The sequence below is a fragment of the Tiliqua scincoides genome, chromosome 2 (assembly GCF_035046505.1).
Source record: "Tiliqua scincoides isolate rTilSci1 chromosome 2, rTilSci1.hap2, whole genome shotgun sequence".
Classification (NCBI taxonomy): Eukaryota; Metazoa; Chordata; class Lepidosauria; order Squamata; family Scincidae; genus Tiliqua; species Tiliqua scincoides.
In genome coordinates, this window is record NC_089822.1 from 135,043,753 (window position 1) to 135,066,441 (window position 22,689).

Consider the following 22,689-nt stretch of genomic DNA (forward strand, 5'->3'; position numbering starts at 1 on the left):
ATTTCATCATTATTTCATCATTATTTGATCATTTCATCATCACATTCCATCATTCCTTGTTTCACAGAATCTGAAAACACACATAGCCTTGCTGAATCTGAAAACAAACAAGCCTTGCTGAGGGAGAATCAGCATGGCTTCTGTAAGGGTAAGTCTTGCCTCAAGAACCTTTTAGAATTCTTTGAAAAGGTCAACAGACATGTGGATGCAGGAGAACCCCTGGACATTATATATCTGGACTTTCAGAAGGTGTTTGACACGGTCCCTCAAAAGGCTACTGAAAAAACTCCAGTCAGGGAATTAGAGGACAGGTCCTCTCATGGATTGAAACCTGGTTGAAGACCAGGAAACAGAGAGTGGGTGTCAATGAGCAATTTTCACAATGGAGAGAGGTGAAAAGTGGTGTGCCCCAAGGATCTGTCCTGGGACCGGTGCTTTTCAACCTCTTCATAAATGACCTGGAGACAGGGTTGAGCAGTGAGGTGGCAAAGTTTGCAGACAACACCAAACTTTTCCGAGTGGTGAAGACCAGAAGTGATTGTGAGGAGCTCCAGAAGAATCTCTCCAAACTGGCAGAATGGGCAGCAAAATGGGAGATGCGTTTCAATGTAAATAAGTGTAAAGTCATGCACATTGGCGCAAAAAATAAAAACTTCACATATAGGCTAATGGGTTCTGAGCTGCTTGTGACAGATCAGGAGAGAGATCTTGGGGTGGTGGTGGTCAGGTCGATGAAAGTGTCGACCCAATGTGCAGCAGCAGTAAAGAAGGCCAATTCTATGCTGGGGATCATTAGAAAAGGTATTGAGAACAAAACGGCTACTATTATAATGCCGTTGTACAAATCTATGGTAAGGCCACACCTGGAGTATTGTGTCCAGTTCCGGTCGCCACATCACAAAAAGGATATAGTGGAAATGGAAAAGGTGCAAAAGAGAGCAGCTAAGATGATTACTGGGCTGGGGCACCTTCCTTATGAGGAAAGGCTAAGGCGTTTGGGCCTCTTCAGCCTAGAAAAGAGACGCCTGAGGGGGGACATGATTGAGACATACAAAATTATGCATGGGAAGGATAAAGTGGATAGAGAGATGCTCTTTACACTCTCACATAACACCAGAACCAGGAGACATCCACTAAAATTGAGTGTTGGGAGGGTTAGGACAGACAAAAGAAAATATTTCTTTACTCAGTGTGTGGTTGGTCTGTGGAACTCCTTGCCACAGGATGTGGTGATGGTGTCTGGCCTGGATGCCTTTAAAAGGGGATTGGACAAGTTTCTGGAGGAAAAATCCATTACGGGTTACAAGCCATGATGTGTATGTGCAAGCTCCTGATTTTAGAAATGGACTATGCCAGATGCAAGGGAGGGCACCAGAATGAGGTCTCTTGTTATCTGGTGTGCTCCCTGGGGCATTTGGTGGGCTGCTGTGAGATACAGGAAGCTGGACTAGATGGGCCTGTGGCCTGATCCAGTGGGGCTGTTCTTATGTCCAACCAGAGGGAAAACTGCCGCTAGCAGCCGGGCTCAGTCTCCGCCTACTTCAAACTGACTACCCATTCACATTGTGAAGGTTTGGTGCCTTTTTTAGTTTGAACTGCCTACAGGATCTGCTGGTGCAGAGGGATTGCAAACATTCTCAGCCTGCCATTGAATGCTCTTTTGCAAGTCTCACTGACCTCAGTGAGGTTTTACCTCCATGGAACTGGGCTACTGCAGGCCTTAAGGACTGCGAGCCCCATCCCATGCATGTCTACTCAGAAGTAAGTCCCATTAGAGTCAATGAGGCTTACTCCCAGGAAAATGTGGATAGGATTGGGCTGTGCGTCTTTATGGAAAATCTTTAGATGTCTATAATTGGGTGTTTCTCCTTTGTCCCATGTTTGCTTCTTTTGCTGTTCTGATTCTCACAGAAGGGTGAGAGAGAACCTTTGTTATCAAACATTTTAAAAAATTGTAAAATTTTTCTGTTTCAAACACTGGGCAATCTTTAAAAACAAATAATTTCAAAGTCTCTTAACATGGCACTCTTTTCATGTTGCTGAGAAAGACATACAAAAACAGGAAATCGTTTTTCTTTGAAAGTCCATTAATTGCATTAGAATCACAGAATATTAGAGCTGGAGAAGTCTTTGGAGATCGTCTTGTCCAACTCCTTGCTGGAGGCAGGCAGCTGTTACAGCATCCCTGACAGACGGTCATCCAACCTCTGCTTGACAGTAGCATAGCGTTGGCATGGCGGCTGGGGTGCTTGAATGATCATAGTGGCAAGTGGAGTGCTGAAGGGCTCGCCCGCCCGCCCCAGCTCCAAATCTGAACATTTCTGGGAAGTGGGGGTGTTGTGATAATGTAGGGGTGATGTGACAGCATTGTAATGTCACCCCTTCCTGGGTGCTGGCTGGCCCCTCAAAGCTATGTGTCTTTGTCTGAACTTGATGTCAAGCATCCTCTTGTCTGGGAGAATTAGGCCAAGAACATGCAGTAATCCCAGGGAGAGGCTTTATACACCTTGCAAGTCAAAACTACACTTGAAATGTGGAAATCATTAAGAATATTTATATAAGTGCTTTATTTTCCTTTGTGTTCTCAGCCTGATGTCATGTGTACATTAAGCACATGCTTCTGTTCCCTATTTAAGGGGAGCAGCAACTGGTGTGTGTACGAGATATTTGGATACATAGGATTTGCATAGGGATACAGCTTCAGTCCTCATGCCACATTCCTGATACAGATCTTCTCCCCCACCTCCCACGTCTGCCATTTAGGGAATGCAAAACTACAATACCAGGGCCAAGCTTGTGCATAACATAATGTGTGGTATGACTTGCAGATACTCTTGCTCCAGTGATCCAGGTTGCCACCTATTTTTCCTGGCACTGCTTGTGGACCTTTTGCAGTAACTTGCCTTGACACAGAGCAATTTAATAGGCAGAGCATTTCCTGCCACTGTCTCCATATCAGGAAATGGTTCACCTACCCTTTGCCTTCATGCGAGGCAGCTGTTAAAGGCACTGTTAAAGGCAGCTGTTAAAGAGTCCAGGAAAAATAAAAGAAACACATGAAGTAGGAACTGCCTAAGAGCCCAATCCTGTGGTTGGCGGCACAGCTCCGTGCCACCGACCACAGTTGCAAACTTGCCGTAAGGCACGTCTGCAGGGCTCACTGCTGGGCTCCCGCCAGTGCAAGCCCAGCACTGGCCAGTGCTGGGCTAGCGCTGGGCAGTCACGCAGCTCCCGCGGCTTGGCGGTCTCCTGGACTGCCAGGCTGCAGAACGGGAGGCGGGGAAGGGGCGGGAGGAGGCTTTCCAGGGAGGGCGGAGGGAGGCGTGCTGGCCAGTGTGCGGGAGGAGGATCTGTGGAGCTGTGCTCTGCAGGATCCAGGGCCCTCATGCAGGGCTGCGCGTCCTACATGAGCGTCTTTTCCACAACTTGCCTGGCTGGTAAAGTGAGTAGCCCCATTGCGGGGTTGCTTACCTTACCTGGGAGAAGGGAACGAACGTCCCCTTCTCCCGAGGTGCCTCCCGCGCTAGCAGGATTCAGCAGGAGATGAAGGATTCAGCGGCAGCCCTCCTTGGTGCCGCCGAGTCTGGGCGCTCTGGGCAGCTCAGGATTGGGCTGCCCGACAGCAGTTCTGAAACTGTGGGTTGTGACCCAATTTTTGGTAGTTTGTGAAACTGACAGGGCAGAGAGTGTTCTATGCATCAATGGTTAAACAACCTGCTATTGGGGGGCACTGCTGGCCAATCACTATTATAGCCATACCCCTTGACATTTATGAATCAGACAGCAGCCTTTAGGGTAGTGGCTCCCAAACCTTTTCAACTGGTGGCTCCCTTGACCTACTGGGCTACTGGCCACGGCTCCCCATTAGGGCTATAAGTACACTGTATGGGGTAATGGTTTTTCACAAGGATTCCACAGCTCGCCTGGCTGATTTCCACAGCTCCCTGGGGCAGGGCCTCTGAGAGGAATTTTATCAGGGATACAAAGTTTCTTTAGGGCTTCTTTTGGGGATACAAAATTTATTCTGGGCCCCTTCTCCCACTGGATCACAATTTCTATGGATCACAATATATAAAACAATGTAAGCTTACACAAAATGTGATTTCTACTCTTCACGCATTATAAGCAAACATTTTCTGAGATCCCAGGAAATTTATGATCCCTTCCTTTGGCTCCTGGGCTTTTTTTTAACTCTGGGCCCAAGTACAAATTACTTCCTGCACCCCCCCCCTCTCGTGGACCCTGCCCTGGGAAGTCATGGCTCACAGTTTGAGAACCATTGCTTTAGGGTCTCTAAAAAGTTTGGGAACCACTGGCCTAAGATACATAGTCGAAAAGGGCAGAGCATAATACAGGCCAGGTGAAGCCACTTTCCATGTGCAGAACTGTAGCTCAGCCTTTCCTGAGAAATCCTGCTTTGAAAAAGCACCTGTGTTTTCCTTGTAAATTCCAGCCCCAAGGTGTCCTGTGCAGGCCTGATCCTATCTATGTTTACTTGGGAGAAAGTCCTACTGATTTCAAGAGGGTTTGCCCACAGGATTGCAGTCCTGCAGCTTGATCCTATGCCCTAATTTCACTGAATTCAATCCTGCCTAGCTCAGGCTGTGTAGGGCTGGGCTGTTTGACTCTGAATCTTGATAGACGTATGCATCACTTTTATTGGTCTTTTTATTACTCGAGAAAATTGCTGGGTGGCAAAGAAGTGCCCTGATTGTACTGGAAATAAGTCTGCTATCTTTTTATGGCTTGTTTTTTTATAAATCAATTTCAAGTGTTTAAAAATGAAAGTATGCAACAAAAAATACATATTTCCTGTTTCCTTCCCCTGCGTTCACCCTGTAAAAAAGCAGATACTCTGATCTGTCACATTGGGCCTCTGATCGTATGAGAATGAAGATTTTTGATGGTATCTTGTTTCCTGTTTGACCAGGTCAGATTTATACAGCATCAATGCTTTACTTCCTGTTCATCCTCTCACCTGATAGGCATCAACATCTCCTTTTGTGAAGTTGTTTGTTGTTGGTGATGCTGCTCTTAGTTTTTAGTAATCACCTGTTTGTTTTTACTTGACCTACTTCTGGGCCTGTAACCACAGCAGCAGCCCTAGGGCACAATCCTAACCAGGTCCATTCAGAAGTAAATTCTATTTTGTCCAATGGGGCTTACTCTCAGGCAGTGGTGTCACTAGGGTTCATGTCACCTGGTGCAGGATACCAGCGTGTCACCCCCCCCTGCAGTGGGTGGGGCAACAACCCAGGTGGTGGGCGTGGTGAAATACCATCACTCCGCCCCCACTGGTTTTTTGGCTGTACCTTTTCATAGAACAGATAGAACACATTCTGCATGAAATTACACATTGATTGATATATAACATGATGGTATTATTCTTCCAAATTGTGATTTTAGTGATTTTAGTGACTAGTGGTGTCACTCCCCCCCAGGGTGTCAACTTACTAACACCTTATTGCAGCAGTTCTCAAACTTTTAGCAGCGGGACCCACTTTTTAGAATGACAATCTGTCCAAGACCCACCAGAAGTGATGTCATGGTGGAAGTGACATCATCAGGCAAATTAACATAAATAAGTATAAATAATTAAAGTAAAACAAATAATTAAAGAAGCAGAAGCCAGCCCTGGTCCACCAAGTGAATTTCCTCTGTAGCCTGCCTGCAATAGCACCCCCCCCCCTCCAAAATCAGTAAGGTTTTCAACCCTACCCAGTGCCCAGTTCAATTTAAGAGCTTCTGTTTCAACCAGATCACTGTCAGGATCCAGCTGTCTTTGCAAGTCTCAAAAAGGTTTACCTTATCAGCTGAAGCCTCTGATTTGATCCTTTTTAGTGGGGGGGGGGGGAGGCTGCCTTCTGGAGCATTTGTTGAGTTCCAGTTCCATCAGATCAGGACCATTCTGGTGGTTTCACATTCCCCTTTGCCTGGCCTGACCACCAGCCAAGGGACGTTTGCTTACTCATGGGTAAACGTGACCTTCAGGCTTAGTTTCGCTTTCCATAGGACTCAATACATTTGTCTGCTTGGAGGGAGAGACTTCCTTCTCAAGTGTTTTTGAGGGCTGCATTTATTGGATAAGGACTATTCTGGTGTCTTTGGATACCTCTCAGCCTGCCCTTTCCAACAGACTAAGGCAAGTTTGCCTACTCACAAGTAAACGCGCAATATGGCTCAGTTTCACTTTCCATAGGGCTTCATGCATTTTTTGTTCTCTGGTTTTTTGGCCATAACTTTTGATAGAAAGGAATTATTTCACTCTGGTTTTTTGCATTGCATTCCTCTGGAAATTCCACATCCAACGGTATATAACATGATGGTATTACTCCTAACCACCGTGATTTTAGTGCATCACCCCCCCGTGTGCATCACCCGGTGCAGCCCTCACCAACCGCACCCCCCTAGCGACACCACTGCTCTCAGACATGCTGTCACAAATGTGCATGTTGTGACAGTGCAGAAGATAGGGGTGCTGGCAGAAAGGCCTAGGTCATCCTGCCAGTGCCAGATTCTGAAGAAACATGTACCAGAACAGGTAAGTTGGGCGGTGGGGGTAAGGTGGGTAGGGGGTGAATCGAACCCAGGAGGGGGCTGGATCAGCGGTGATGATGAGTGCTGTATCCTATTACCCTTCCCAGACTTGAAATCTCAGCACAGTGCCACTGGGACTTGCGGCAGTGAATTAGCTGGCACAGGTCCAAGTAGACCTGTTGCCATAGCTGGGGTTTTCCCTCAGTCAAGGGGATAAATGCCCCCTTACCCCGAGACGACCTCCAGCCTGCTCAATTCCCATTGAGGATACAGTGCAGCTGCGCAGGCCCTGCTGTACCTGCGCTGGTTAGGATTGAGCTGCTAATCTAGAGCATGAACAGAGACAAGAAAGACATTTGTATAAAATATATCTGTTGTCTTCCACTGAGTTCTGTAAGTACCTTTTCAGAAATCTGTACAATGTAACAGAAATCTCATCTGTGAAGCCCTGTGCATTTTGCCTGCCTGCCTGCTTATGTATCACTGCCATATCCTTGCCTGTTTGCTTCCTTTGCCAGATTGTTGCAAGACCACGTTCTATATTAAGAGTGTTAGACTTGTTCTGGTTTTGTGCCAGTATCATTCTTGCTGACATGTAAGCATATTTCCAGTCATAACTTGGCTCTGTGTTTTTTTTTAAAAAACACATAATTGAATATCATCCAAAAGAATCATTTTTTGAGGGGGGGGGGGGATATCTACCCCCTGTAATTTCTTATATGACCTCTATAATTCTCATCCAAAGTGGTTGTATAACTGTACAGCTCCATGAAATATGGGAAAAAATCAACCTCTGTGTGGGAGTCGGCTTAAAAAAAAAAACAGTTTTCAGCATAAATTGCTTGCGTGTCATGCATTTTATTCAGCTGTGCTGGAACGTAGCGCCACTGTGAGCTTCGGAGCTTTCTTTAAATGCTACGTTAGTGTAGCCTTCAAGCCTTTGTTACCAGTATATTTTCATTTTTTCACCTGAGAAACTGTTTCAACATTTTTTCCCCCTTTGTAATGTGAACAAAATCCAAAAAGAATTACTCTTAGGCTTCGGTTCCATCAGCTCTTCATAAATATGTGACAGCTTACATTTGCCGCTGTCTGGGAAGCCAGATGGGGCCTTCTCAGTTGTGGCACCCTAGAGTGGAACTCTCTCCCTCATTGGTCCTCTCGTTAGTCACTTTTCAACAAGCTGTCACGACACCTTTGTTCCAACGAGATTTTGGTTTGATTTGAGCTTTTTGCTTGTACCTCTCAGTTTTAACTGGATTTTGTTGTGGTGGTGGTGTTTATTTGTGTTATAATTGTGTTATAATTTGTTATAATTGTATTGTGGTTTTTGAAATGTGCTTGCAAGCCACTTGGGAGCTCCATGTGGGGCCAGAAGGCTGATAAAAATGATATACCTTCCGGGGGGGGGGGCAGAGTTCACACTCAGTGAAGTAGCAGGGAACCTTGGAGGGCTCCGGGGGGAACTGCTAAATAGATGTGTTTTCCAAGGACCTCAACAATGAGGTACTCTTCGTTGCCAAGAAGAAGGAACGAAGGCTGAGAGCTTGAATGGGGCAGTCTCTTGAGATATTTTCCCTGATTGCCCTGTGCTGAATCACATCGTATCCCGGACGCCATCTTTGGAGATGATTTGGACAGCTGAGGACTCCCCCCCCCCACGGCCTAGATAAAACATGAAAGCGAACAAAGCCTTTAACTGTGAGTAACCAGTTCATTAAAAGGCCATAAAAAGAATTGCAATCAAGAGGTTGGAAGCAGGGAAAGACAACTTTAAGATTATTTACGTTGGCTTGCAGCCACCCAGAGGGGAAAAAGAGTGAACGTGGATTTAAAGAAGCCCCTGCTGGAGCAGTTTTTTTTTTTTCCTTTTTTGTAACAAGGATGATTGGAAGAAAATTAAATAAGAGAAGATAAAGGATCACCCTGTTGGGATGGCATGCTTGGAAAAGAAATTAACAATTAATCTTTAAAGGATGGAACAACTTTCACTTTCATTTTTGCCACAAAAAGCTTGACTCAGGCCTGAACAATTAAAGGTATACTAACTTAATTTGACAGTGTTATTAACTTGAATTGGATTACTGACCCACCCCTTTTGGATATAAAAACTTAAAGATTATCTTTGACAAGAAGGGATGCAAGACAATAAGAACTGGATGACTCTTTAACTGTGGGAATGTTTGGACACTGATATTGACTTGAAGTGGATTATTGACCTATTCCTTTTAGATATAAAACTTAGGAATTAGCCTTACAAGAAGGTGAAGCAAGATAATGATACTTGGTTGATTCTTTAATTGTTGGACCATTTTGTTTTTCTTTTTTATAGCCAGAGTTATATTGGCTTGATTTGATACTGATAAGAATGACATCAAAAAATTTAAAGGATGTTAGCGAAAGCCAGACCTCATTAATGGATATGTTGCGAGAATTCAGAAATGAACTGAAGTAAGAGGTTGGAAAACTATCTGAACAAATGAGGCAAATAAACTCCTCCCTGACAAACAGACAAACAAAGAAAAGTATGGAGGGGATGGAAAAAAGAATGGTCCAAATGTCAGATGAAACTAAAGAATTGGAGATTTTTGTAATGAGACAGGAGATGGAAAAAGCAGCACTTATTACTAGAACTCAGAATTTTCAGGAAGAAAAAAGAGGGAACTCTCAAAGAGAGCGCGTCTTTTCAAGAAGAAGAAGAATCTTTGGATTAAATTCAAAAATAATAAAATGGATAAAACGGAAGAAGAAAAGAGAGGGATCAAGAAATAAAAGAGTTAAGAGGAAGAAAGAAGGAGTGGAAGAAGCAGTGGGAGGAGCAAAAAGGAAAATATCAACAAGACAGAAAACAAAGAAAATACTAAGACAGGAAGTGAAAATGGCTGAATAACAAGTGGAAATTTTTTTGTAGATATTAATGAGTTGAATTTTCCTCAGAAGTGAGGAGTTTCCATTAATTATGTCAAATCAAAGCAGATGTAAATGAAAACAAAGTTGGAACACAAATATTAAGATAATTAAAGTGGTATTAAGATAATTAAAGTGGCATCTTCTAAAGAGAATTTATATAAATTGTTTTATAGATGATATTTAATTCCAGAGGAAGTAGCAAAAATGTACCCTGGTTTCATCAAATAATTGTTAGATATGCAAAGAGAATGAGGGAATTCTTTATTATATGTGGTGGATATGTGGAAAGTAAAGAAATATTGGAAAATGATATATATTGTTACAAGAGATATTGAATTGTGTAGTACCATTCAAACCGGAAATATTCCTCTTACATAAGAACATAAGTACAGCCCCACTGGATCAGACCATAGGCCCATCTAGTCCAGCTTCCTGTATCTCACAGCGGCCCACCAAATGCCCCAGGGAGCACACAAGACAACAAGAGACCTCATCCTGGTGCCCTCCCTTGCATCTGGCATTCTGACATAACCCATTTCTAAAATCAGGAGGTTGTACATACACATCATGGCTTGTACCCCATAATGGATTTTTCCTCCAGAAACTTGTCCAATCCCCTTTTAAAGGCATCCAGGCTAGACGCCATCACCACATCCTGTGGCAAGGAGTTCCACAGACCAACCACACGCTGAGTAAAGAAATATTTTCTTTTGTCTGTTCTAACTCTCCCAACACTCAATTTTAGTGGATGTCCCCTGGTTCTGGTGTTATGTGAGAGTGTAAAGAGCATCTCCCTATCCACTCTGTCTATCCCCTGCATAATTTTGTATGTCTCAATCATGTCCCCCCTCAGGCGTCTCTTTTCTAGGCTGAAGAGGCCCAAACGCCATAGCCTTTCCTCATAAGGAAGGTGCCCCAGCCCCGTAATCATCTTAGTCGCTCTCTTTTGCACCTTTTCCATTTCCACTATGACTTTTTTGAGATGCGGCGACCAGAACTGGACACAATATTCCAGGTGTGGCCTTACCATCGATTTGTACAACGGCATTATAATACTAGCCGTTTTGTTCTCAATACCCTTCCTAATGATCCCAAGCATAGAATTGGCCTTCTTCACTGCCGCCGCACATTGGGTCGACACTTTCATCGACCTGTCCACCACCACCCCAAGATCTCTCTCCTGATCTGTCACAGACAGCTCAGAACCCATCAGCCTATATCTAAAATTTTGATTTTTTGCCCCAATGTGCATGACTTTACACTTACTGACATTGAAGCGCATCTGCCATTTTGTTGCCCATTCTGCCAGTCTGGAGAGATCCTTCTGGAGCTCCTCACAGTCACTTCTGGTCTTCACCACTCGGAAAAGTTTGGTGTCGTCCACAAACTTTGCCACGTCACTGCTCAACCCTGTCTCCAGGTCATTTATGAAGAGGTTGAAAAGCACCGGTCCCAGGACAGATCCTTGGGGCACACCGCTTTTCACCTCTCTCCATTGTGAAAATTGCCCATTGACACCCACTCTCTGTTTCCTGGCCTTCAACCAGTTCTCAATCCATGAGAGGACTTGTCCTCTAATTCCCTGACTGTGGAGTTTTTTCAGTAGCCTTTGGTGAGGGACTGTATCGAACGCCTTCTGAAAGTCCAGATATATAATGTCCACAGGTTCTCCTGCATCCACATGCCTGTTGCCCTTTTCAAAGAATTCTATAAGGTTTGTGAGGCAAGATTTATCCTTACAGAAGCCATGCTGACTCTCCCTCAGCAAGGCCTGTTCGTCTATGTGTTTTGAGATCCTATCTTTGATGAGGCATTCCACCATCTTACCTGGTATAGATGTTAGGCTGACCGGCCTATAGTTTCCCGGGTCCCCCCTCTTTCCCTTTTTAAAGATAGGGAATTTCCCTCTTTTCACATTTCCCTCTTAAATGTGATATCAGAAATTGAAGACCAATATAAGAAACATTTTATTGTACATATCAGTATAGCAGCAAGAATATTGCATGTGCAAAATTTGAAGCCTTTCTATGACTGGATAAATAATTTTAGCTAAACAATAGTGATTGTTTAGTTAAATCATTAATTAGTATAATGACAATATGAAAATTTCTGTATCAATGATGTTTTTTTCAGTTGTTGTTGATTTCTTTTTTGGATTAAGACATGTTGTAATCTATGGCCAATATCCTCATGTGTAACCTAGGTAGTCCCAGCCCTAAGTTTAACCCATTTTCCTTACCTGTATCTGTAATAAATAAATAAACTTTGCGCGCGCACATGCGCGCGCGCGCACACACACACACACACACACACACACAAATGATATACCATCCAATTCACATTCATCATTTCTTGCATAAACTGTGCCATAATGTTTATTTCATATACTGAAAATAGAAAGCACTTAATTACAGATTTTCTTTGCACACCTCCTCTGGACTCTTTCACTCCTGCATGACAAGCTGCACCCGACCAAATTTCCTTCTGTTACCTATGATGACGCAGGGTAGGAATCCTCTCTTCTTGAACGTGTTCTCTTCCCGGGCTCCTTACCATGATTAATGCAAAGAAACCCGAAACTGCTGCATCCCGTCACACAAGCTTTACAAGCCACTTCACAGGCTAAGTGGATAATTTGATCCTTCCAGGAAAAGAAATTACAATGCACCACATTGTCACAGGCCTGACAGAGACACATCACAGGAATTCCACAACAATAGGTCAGACAGCGGCTATGGGGCGAGGGGAAAGAAAGCCAGGAAAGAGAGATTGATGCTGAACAGCTGCTGCTGAAGTGTCGCAGCCCCCAGAGGTTTGCGGCCCATTGGGTCGAGAGGGCCCTGCAAAGCACAGGAACATCTTTTCCTCCTGATCAGGGAAGGGGGTAGGTGGCACAGGGTAGTTTGCCTCAAACCACTTGCCTTGCCTTCCAGAAAAGATTGGGCTGCTTGTGCATTGCCCAGTGGAAGAGTGCAGGTCAGTGAGTGACCAGAGAGGAGGTAATGGCTGCTTCTGCCTTTGCACCCCACCCTCTATCTCTGGGTGGCACAGCAGGGAGATCTTTGGGTATGCCCTGAGAAAGCACACAAGGAGGACAAAGGAAGGGAAAGAAGTGGCAGCTCTAGTTCTCTGTCTGAACTTGTTTAACTGAGTTTGAAGAGTAGGTAGATAAGCCCTGTGACATATGTATGCAGATTGGCTTCTACTCATTGCTAGGTGATCTGATTATTCAGATATTTTTTAGTTGGCAGGAAGGTGGTGGCTTGTTCTATATAACCTCAGTCACCAGCTCCTCTGGGGCAACGATGTACAATAGTTCTGAGGTCATAACTTTGCAAGCCAACCCCACAGTGAAGTCAGGCTGTTTCTTGTTCCGGTTCATATGCAGCACTCACAAAACCTGTGTGTTTGCATTTCTCACCGTGCAGGTTTATGGGGTGGAAAGGTTCATCTCTTTCTCAGAAAGAGGTGAAATGACTTATGCTCTCCAATGTTATTCTTATCTCCCATGAGCTGCCTTGGGAAATTATCCAACACCTCTTAAATAATGCAACTGGGAACAAAGCGAAACCAATTCCAACGGGCTGCTTTGCTGTGTACACTGGCGATTGACCAAAGAGTTCAGTCTTGCTTAAGGTTTATTTTAGTTAGCGTCAGTGCTTGACAAGGGAGGAGAAACAAGGAAGTAGACATGGGATGACTTTACTTCCAATTAGGCCATACTCAGGGGCCAAACTGAGCCCAGTATTATCAACACAGACAGACATGGGCTCTTAGGGGGTCTTTCCCAACCCTACCTAGAGATGCCAAGCTTGGGCCAAGACCTTCTCCATGCAACAGGTGTGCTCTACCATTGAGCTACAGCCCCTCGCCTAAGTTCTTGAGCATGGAATAGGAAATTATGTTCTGGAGCCAAAGAGCTAGCTCAGTGTCATGAATAAGTACAGTTTAGGCCTAGTAGCATTGCAAAGCCTGAACCACAGTAACCCAGTAACACAGAAGGGGCTTGCAAGGGGCTTGCAGTCCTAGCTGCAAGGATTTACAATTCAATGGAAGGTGATAATGTAGCACCTAGGCAGCCAGAAAGACGCACATCAAGGATGGAATGCAGCTGTAGATCTCCAGGGGGGAGGGAAGAGCTGAGAGGAGCTTCCAGCCCCACTTCTGTAGGACAGGGTCTTTGGTCTTTGTCTCTTGGTGAGAGAGATGGTGGGTGCACATCCTGCCTCGCCAGGACTGTGTGGCCATAGGTAACTGGCCTGAGGATCTACAAAAGAAGCTGACCCAGGTGAGGGATAGAGAATAATAGAGTTAGCCAGTTAGCTTTGTTGTTTTATGCTGATATGTTTCCTAGAAGTTTTTATGCCTCTAGCATTTGCTGCCTTTTGTAACTTTTTGTAACCCTATGTACTTAATAAAGTAAACATCCTTTTACCATGTTGGTTCATTGTCTGTTGGGGACAAAGGTTCAGAATCCTGCCTAGCCATTCAGCAAGCTACCAAAAATCCTCATTGTGGACTCGAAACTTGAGGACTGAGACTTTAAGTAAAGAAAGTGCTCAGTGCCTACAAGGGATATAGTTAAGCCTAGAGGGTCTCGGTGTCCCTGGACTGAGGCACTGGCTCTTACAGGGTGGTGGCAGAACTACCGAACAGGGATCTTTGAGGGCTCTAGGGTTCAGAACCAACAACTCTGAGCACCCCAAAACCCTGGGAGTGTGAGACCAAGCATACGACACTCAGGAATTCGTTCCCAGTTTACATACAATGTAAAGTACTGTCAAAAAAATCAAGGCTGCCAACTGTAGTACCCCCATATTATGGGCTTCTACTCTCTTGCAGGGGAATGTTGTGGCTCAGCTGCCTGGTACAAATTCAAAGCACGCTTTGAGCAGAGAAAGGCCTGGAGAGTTAACTTGAGTTCTGCCAGCATAATTAAGCAACTGGTTAGATTGTTTGTAAAAGGAAGAAATTAATCAAGGCATTGAAAAGAGAAATTCCTATTAATGCTTTCTATTTGCCTGAGACTTAACATCAGGGGAAAGGGAGGCTTATCAGCCGCGCCCTGTGTTTGCCTTTGAAACTGTTCTGCTTGAGATTTTCTGTGGCTACACACACCTCTCCAAACAATTTCCGATCCACAGAGGGCAAATCCCCAAGATGGAGCAGCTTTAGAGTCACGGATGCTGGGGGGTGGGGTGGGGTGGAGGGAATCACAAAATGTTGAGGGCTAGCATCAGAGTGGCAAAATCCCCTTGTAGTACAAGTAAGCTTGTCGCAACTTGGCTGCTCTAGGGAGGGACAACAAAACAGGTGGACACCAGTTTAAATGTCATTCCCTCTCCTCTGCAAGAATTCCTGGGAATGAAAATTCCTGAATCCTTTATGTGGGTGGAGGGAGGACTCATGATTTCCAACAGGAAATTCTCTTGTCAAACATTGATCCTTGGGATTATTTGGGAGATTCCATTGTATTGTATCACCTTGACTTGTGGCACATCTGCCATTTCCACTGGGTTAGCTTGAAAATGGCTGATGATCTTTGAGAACCTGTGGGCCATAATGATGCTTCGTCCCTGATGTTCTAGATAGCCTGGAAATTGCTGTTGTTTTTCTCTAAGCAGTTATACCCAACTATTAAGTATTGACAACATGAAAGAAACATACTCAAGTGGACGCAACATGCAGCTGTTACACACACCTCCACCAACTCAGTGGCACCACTAGGGTTTGTGTCAACTGGGGCAGGAGGTGAGTGTGGCACCCCTATTATGAACCTCCTCCCACACAGTGGGTGGGGCAATGCCCCGGGCAGACAATAGATTTATCATCGCCCTGCCCCTGCTGATTTTTTGGCTATAATTTTTTATAAAATAGAGATATTTCAATGTGGTTTGTTTCATTGCATTCTGCATGAAATTATGCATCAATTGATATATAACTTGAGGGCATTATACAAAAATATCAAGATTTTAAAAATTTTGGCAAGTAGTCGTGTCACCCTCCCCATGTGCCTCACCCAGTGTGGCCTGCACCTCCTGTACTCCCCTAGTGATGCCACTATACCCACTGATTCCAGCAGGGATTATAAAACCAGGTTTTGAACCTCTTATGGTTGGAAGCAGCAAATAATTTTTTGCTGGTGCTAACATGGTGTTGTAGTGGCTGTTGACATATAGTGTCACACACTGTTGCTGCTGTTCTGGCATCGTGCCAGCAAAACTCTCTGATTCATCACTTGAGCATACTTGCGTGCCATAAAATCTCTTGTAACTCAGTCCTCCAATCTTTTCATGGTGCGACCAGAATTGATTCTAATCCAAACCAAGGTTGTGTAGCCGTCATTTTTCTTTTTTCAAGTTCTTGTTCAAACAATCAATGTTATCTCTGTCGTGATTGCTACCTTTGGCATTTATGGTCAAGCATAAATGAGACGTAAAGAGTCTTCTGACATGTTGAAAGTTTGAAATTGAAGAATAGGAAGTGTCAGGCAGAAATCTGCAGTCACAAAAGGAAGTGCCTTGCAAATAAAAGAAGCCCAGTGATCTTCACAACGAAGCATATTTTGAAATTTGGGGGAGAAACTATTGTCTGCCCAAAGTGAGATCACAACTGAGGAGAAATTTGAACTGGGGACTTCCTGCTGATAGGTGACATAATCTTAACCTTTAAACAACATCAGAATCAACTAACATTGTCTTCCTCTATGACATGCCTTCCTTAGACACCTCATGCATAGGAGAATCTCTAGGTGCAATAATTTGGGAGGGGGGATGCACCACACCAGTGGTGTCACTGGGGGGGGGGCACGGATCACACCGGTTGACGTGCATGGAGGCTGACACCACTAGTGGTCAAAATTGTTTAAATCGCTATGTTTAGGAATAATACCATTATGTTATGTATCATTTGATGCCTAATTTCAAGTAGAATGCAATGAAACAAACTGTGTTGAAATATCTTTATTCTATAAAAAGTTATAGCCAAAAATCCAGCAGGCAATGATGTGTTGCCACACCCACTGCATGGGAGGATGTCCATCAGGGGGGAGATGCGCTGGTCTCCTGCACTGGGTGATACAAACCCTAGTGATGCATCTGTACCACACATCAGCTGCCCCATCCATTGTCCTCCAGGCTAGAAGCTGCTGTCTCACCTGGAGATGTACATCTCTTTTGAGGCTTGGCAGTTGCACAGCATTTCCATCACTGTTGGAATGTGGGCCGGGGAGCAGGAAAATGCTGTGGGAGATATCCCTGCTGTTTCCTGGTCCAGCCCAGTGTTGCAATCTGGCTCATTTGCATAGAGCTTCCTTGATCTGACCCAGCAGGGGAGGGAACAAGAAGCTACAGCAAGGAATCCTCAGTTATCTTTCAGTGCTAGCCTCCTTGCAAAGATGTGGACAGAATTGCTCTCAGTCGCCTTCTACCGGGCTGTCTTCACAGAGTTCCTGCTCACCGCGATCTACATCTTTTTCGGAGTGGGTTCCATGCTGCAGTGGCCCTCCGCTCTGCCCTCAGTCCTGCAGATCGCCATCACCTTCAACCTGGCTGCAGCCACCATGGTCCAGATCGCCTGGCATGCCAGCGGGGCCCACCTCAACCCAGCAGTGACCGTGGGCTTCCTGTTTGGTTCTCGCATCTCATTGGTGAGGGCTGCCTGCTACGTGGTTGCCCAGCTGGTTGGAGGCATTGCCGGAGCAGCGACTCTTTATGCAGTGACTCCTGGGAACATCCGAGGCAATTTAGGCATTAACATGGTACGTATTCAATCCCCACTTTCTGAACCCATATTATAATTGGGAAGGATCTGGAATGATCCAGTCCATAGGGAAAATCTGTCCTCACATGCTTCCTCCCCAAGCAGTATGAATCTGAACCCCACAATTCCTTCATCCTTGGGCTCCCTTCACCAATCCCGACTTGCAGCCAATCAATCCCCCTTCCCCCCGTGTGCCTAATTTATGGCTTTGGTGGTGCTGCTTAATCTGCTGGTGCATTTGAGTGTTGCTTGCTATTAGCCCAAACGCAGAACTACTGAAACCACACCGTGCACTTTTGCTGCTGCTCCATCCTTCGCAGCCTTTCTAAACAGCTCCAGCTGGTACCTTCCTTTGTTACTATTTGGGATTTCTCCTCCTCGGCCAAGAATGGATTGATGTGCCCTTCACAGCCCACCCCACCACACTGTTACCCTGCACATGCCTGATCTCGGAAGCTAAGCAGGGTCAGGCCTGGTTAGTACTTGGATGGGAAACCGCCTGGGAATGCCGGGTGCTGTAGGCTTACGCCATAGTCTTTCGAGACTGAAGGCTGCCAACCACTGCACAATAAATAAATAAATAAATAAATAAATAAATAAATAAATGCATTTATTTAAGTGATTTTATACACTGCATCTTAAACTAATATTCCCGTGGCTTCCATTTTGAAAATCTAAATAACAACAATATACTTTTTTTTTAAAAAATCAAACCTAATCCCAAGATAAATACAACAGCATTAAAGTCAACCATCCAATGCCTTCTAGATAAACAGAAAGGGGAGCCATGGGGGGAGGGTGCCTGTTGTCCCACCCCAGGGAGAGAATTCCACAACCATGCTGCAGAACGTGGATCAGACAACACATCACTGAAAATGTGTGTTTGCCGCTTCTGTACTTATTTCTTTATATAATGCATAATTGTTTGATTTGATCCCCCATGGATTGGGACCATAGTGATGCCTTCTCTACCCTCCACTGCAATCCTGACCCTGATTAGGCCCCCACTGCTTGTTTGTCAAAGGAACAACATTCCCATTGACACCAGTGAGAGTTTTTTCTCCTTGACGGATTTCAGACAGGGGGCAATCTGGATTGGGACCACTTCAGGAGGTAGAGTTAAAGTTGAGGTCCGGATCTACAGGGGAACACATTCTGGCTACTATGTATGGTGGGTTGGTGGTGATGTTACTATAGAAGTGCTAAGACTCTGTTTCCTGTACATTGGAGGTGCTGGGGGGGGAGTGTCCCCCAGAAAAGTAACTTGTTCCTCATATTGTCCCCCCACTGCTGGAAACCTGGAGAAAACACACTTTTAACATGCTCAGGGAGCTTTTCTTTATTCTCATCAGTCAATGTATATAATAAGTATCAGTGCATGTATAAAGAGCACTTCCCCATGTGCTCACTTCTGTTTGTGTTTAGGATGGGACCACCCACATGAAATGCACTGTTATTTTCCCTCCCCCAGAAATTTAGGAAACTAGGATGCAGCTAGCCCCAGTCTAAGAAATGCACTTGGTCCTTTCTGTTTCCCCATTCCCCCCCCCCCCGGCCTGGTGCTGCCTCTGTTCCTGTAATGTATAGTTTGACCCCCAAAATGTTTGAAGCAAGCAGGAATCATAGCCCTGGCATTTGGAAAGAGAAAAAGACACAGCAATGATGGTCAAGAAGGCAGTTTCTCTCTGCCTGTTTGGGTGTGAGTAAGAGAATGAGTGTGAGTGACAGGACAGCAAAGAAGTTGCTCAGGAATTGGGAAACAGAGTGGAAGCGATTAGATCTGATCTAGAGCAAGATCAACTATGTTTGCATAATTGAGTTACAGAAACTGAGTGATTGGCAGCTGCTTTTTGGAACTTATCGATCAGTTGCAGTGCACCAACTGATAACTGACTCGCTTCATGTTTGCTTGAGGGCAAGGCGGAAGAGACCAAATCTCACAATCAGAATAGTGACTCCAACGTGCACCACCCATCTGTTGGCTCTGTTGTGTTGCTGCCTCTCAGCTGGGCCCTGTTAAGAAGCTGGGATTCTACAGGAAGGGCAGTCTCATCTCCTACCCAAAAAGCCCTCCTTTCAAGGCTCTTTTCTGCTCGTCCTACTCAACCCAGCTGAGTCTTGAACCTGTACTTCCTCATGAGAACACCACTCTGAAGAAAGTGATGATGTCAGAATGGCGGGAAGTAGCCAGCTGTTGTACTGTGTCATTATCATTCCTTTTCCTCTTTCTCTTCCTTTGCTGCAGGTGAGGAATAATGTTACGGCTGCACAGGCTGTGGCAGTGGAGCTCATTTTGACCCTTCAGCTGGTCCTCTGCTATTTTGCTTCCACTGACAGCCGTCACAGCAGCGGCTCTCCAGCTATAATGATTGGTGTCTCAGATGCTCTGGGCCACTTAGTGGGGGTAAGTATTGGAGCTAGAGGCAGCTTAAAGGATGTAGGAGTCCTATGAGCAAGTGAAGGGACACCTTTTTGGTGGACCAACTAACGCTCAGGTACTGGGAGCAGATCTTCAAACGACATAGAACTGCTTATCCCATGCAGGTGTTACAAGTAAAAAATCAGAAAGAAAGGAGGTGTCCAAAACTGGGTGGGGCCATGGAGATATTCAAGCAGATGATACAAAACCAGGGAATACTGAGTGTCACTGTGGCACTACAAACCCAGCTGGCTTTCTTCACACACACACACACACACACACACACACACACACACACACACACACACACAGCATGATGGCATTGGGACACTGGAATCAATTAAACAATCCTATGGGTAAGAATATTCTGGGCCATCATAACCTTCCTAAGTAGTTAGACCATAGTTAATTAATCCTCCTAGTTTGACACTGTGTTTGGTTGGGACACACAGTGGGTAAAATAGCTAGCATTCAGTAACTCTAGCTATTTTACCCAGAGTGCAGTACAGATTAGTGTGTGCAGGTTTTCAGGTAAATGCAAAGTAAGTGTTACCAACGTGATTGTGGGGGGGCTGCCATAGGAACACTAATACTGCCTATGTTGCAGCCTCCTCCAGTCTCAACAGTCAGTCAAAGGGTGGGGAACATTTTGGAGGAGTGGATTACTGTCTATGTGTGTGTGGTTTGGGTTTCAGAGCTGGCTGAGAAATGTTTGTTACTCCAGAACACTCCAACCTACAATTCTGGGCTGTCCTTCTCTAAAGGAGGGTGCAGAGAGAGAGAGAGAGAGAGAGAGAGAGAGAGAGAGAGAGAGAGAGAGAGAGAGAGATGAAGTCACCAAGAAATGCTTGACCTGACACAATTCTCCAACTTTTTTTCCCTAGAGTTATTTCACTAGCTGTTCCATGAATCCAGCAAGATCCCTTGGTCCTGCAGTTATTGTCGCTAAGTTTCCTGATCATTGGGTAAAACTTTTCCTTCTGTCCCTTCCTTCCCTATCATCTATCCCAAAGTAGGAGGGGCAAGTTAAGGGGGCCAGATGCAAGATAGGCAAATGGCTGCTGGTCCTCCCATGTGTCTCATTTGCTTGGACTGATGCCAAATAATATTTATTCATTCAGTTATATACAGATATATTTACACACACACCCATTCCCTCCCTCCCACTCTTCAGTGTGATTAGGTGCTTTATGAGGAAGTAGCACAGTGAGCTGCTCTACTTCTTGAGGAGGTGTTGTACCTTAGTAGTAAAGCACTTCTTTGCAAACAGAAGATTCCAGGAAGAATCGCCGGCATTTTTAAGTATGACTTGGAAATTCCCCTTTCTGGAGCCCTGACGTGTGAGTGCCAATACTGTAGGCAAAACTGAGCCACAGATGGACCAGTGGTGTGATTCAGTAACATAGCTTCCTGTGCTAAATGCCGGAAACTTATTGCTTCCTTTTTGTTTTGTCCTGGGGAACGGTTTGGCCGGTTTGGGAATATTACAAATAAATGTCCTACACTAGACAGCAATGGGAGACCTCTCAGACCTTCAAAGGAAGCTTGCATTGTCAATCTAGAGGTAAAAGAGAGCCCCTATAATAACAGGGCTTACTGGCAGGCCAGCAACATTGCAAGCAGTCCTCAAAGTGGCCCTCCAGGTAATCAGAGTAATTGACCATGGCTTCGTTTACACCTTTGTGTCTGTCAAGGCCTTTTGGCTCAGCAAGAGTATTGGATGAGTATGGACATGACCGTTTAATCATCCCACTCCCGAGGGAACAACTTCTAAAAGGGTAACCTGTTGCAGCAAAAAGAAGCCCCAAACAACCATCTTCATTGCACCTGCTGCAAGACTAATGCCTTCATTTCAGCAGAAGCTTTTGTGGCATCTCATGTAGTCAGCAGTCCACAAATCCTATGCTGAAAATGTTGGTTAGTCTTGGACCTGCTTATGAGCCTCTCTGTTATGTTTCCAAGATTAAAGGGTGGAGGTCCTCACTGGTACACCAGCCTTGATTCAGTAGGATGCTCTGGGATGTGCTCTAACGTTCCTACCAGGGGAACAGCCTTAAGGCAGGGCTTGTTAGCAATGGCCCCGTGGAAGGAGGGAGACATGTAGAGGGTACTAGGGTTACAGGCATGGCCGTTTCTCATAGGTGGAGTTTCTGCTTACACCAACCATAGCATCACTACGCTGCTGCCAGCTGCAAAGGTTAGAGATGGCCCCATGCTGTTTGTTGCAATATTGGGACAAACAGGAGAACAGCTGTGTGAGCTGCTCAAATGTGTCCACAAGGGTTAATAGGATTTGGGGTGAGAAGGAGGATCCTCCCACCCATCCCCAGGACTGCGATCTGTCCAAAGAAGCTCCTGAGGCTTGCTGGGAATGGTATTCTTCGCAGCCCCTTCCAGTTGTGGCTAACTCTAGATGAGATGGAAAGTGTGATGGGCTCAGCCTGACAGTGCGTTCTAGCTCACATGCTGACAAGGCATCACTTGCCATGAAACAACTGTTTGTTTGGCCCCTTGATTTTTCCACTAGAATAACATTAGAGGAAAATAAGCACCTTGTTATAAATAGGTGTGATATAATAATCAGGAGCTTATCCTAATTTCAGCATGTGGTAATTCTTGTTGTAGAATGTGAGACTAGCCCCAGTCTAGAGTAAATTAATTGCTCTTAAATCCATTGAAATGAAGAGGACAAAATAATAGGTGCAAGTAAGTCCCATGAATTTGACTAACTTTGAGGGTGACTAATTTCCTCAGTCTTTCAATCTGCATATCTCCCTTCTCCACCATTTGGCCCAAGCAATGTTTCAGGTAAATGTACAGCAGCTTCTCCTTGCCTTCCCTTACCAAAAACTTTTTCTCTATCCCTGCAGATATTCTGGGTGGGTCCCCTGGCTGGTGCCATCTTGGCCTCTCTGCTTTATAACTTTGTTTTTTACTACGACTCAAAGACCTTGAAACAACGACTGGCTATTTTCACGGGCAGCTGCGAAAGAGAACAGTTGCAGAAGGAAGGGAACCAGCAGCAGTCAATATCAATGTCCAATCTTGTAGAAAGGCTATAA

General features: G+C 45.0%; 1 protein-coding gene across 1 annotated transcript; it reads left to right on the forward strand.

The window, feature by feature from the left end:
• The first annotated feature begins 16,843 nt into the window (after window positions 1–16,843).
• On the forward strand, window positions 16,844–22,689 carry LOC136642013 (aquaporin-6-like). Its single transcript, XM_066618175.1, has 4 exons — window positions 16,844–17,206; window positions 19,454–19,612; window positions 20,512–20,592; window positions 22,498–22,689. Exons 1-4 carry the CDS (start codon window positions 16,844–16,846, stop codon window positions 22,687–22,689), a joined length of 795 nt encoding a protein of 264 aa, XP_066474272.1.

Coding starts and splice junctions, on each gene's coding strand:
- LOC136642013 (XM_066618175.1), top strand. CDS start 16,844: ATGTGGACAGAATTGCTCTCAGTCGCCTTCTACCGGGCTGTCTTCACA. Junction 17,207..19,453: donor GCAATTTAGGCATTAACATG/GTACGTATTCAA, acceptor CCTTTGCTGCAG/GTGAGGAATAATGTTACGGC. Junction 19,613..20,511: donor CTCTGGGCCACTTAGTGGGG/GTAAGTATTGGA, acceptor TTTTTTCCCTAG/AGTTATTTCACTAGCTGTTC.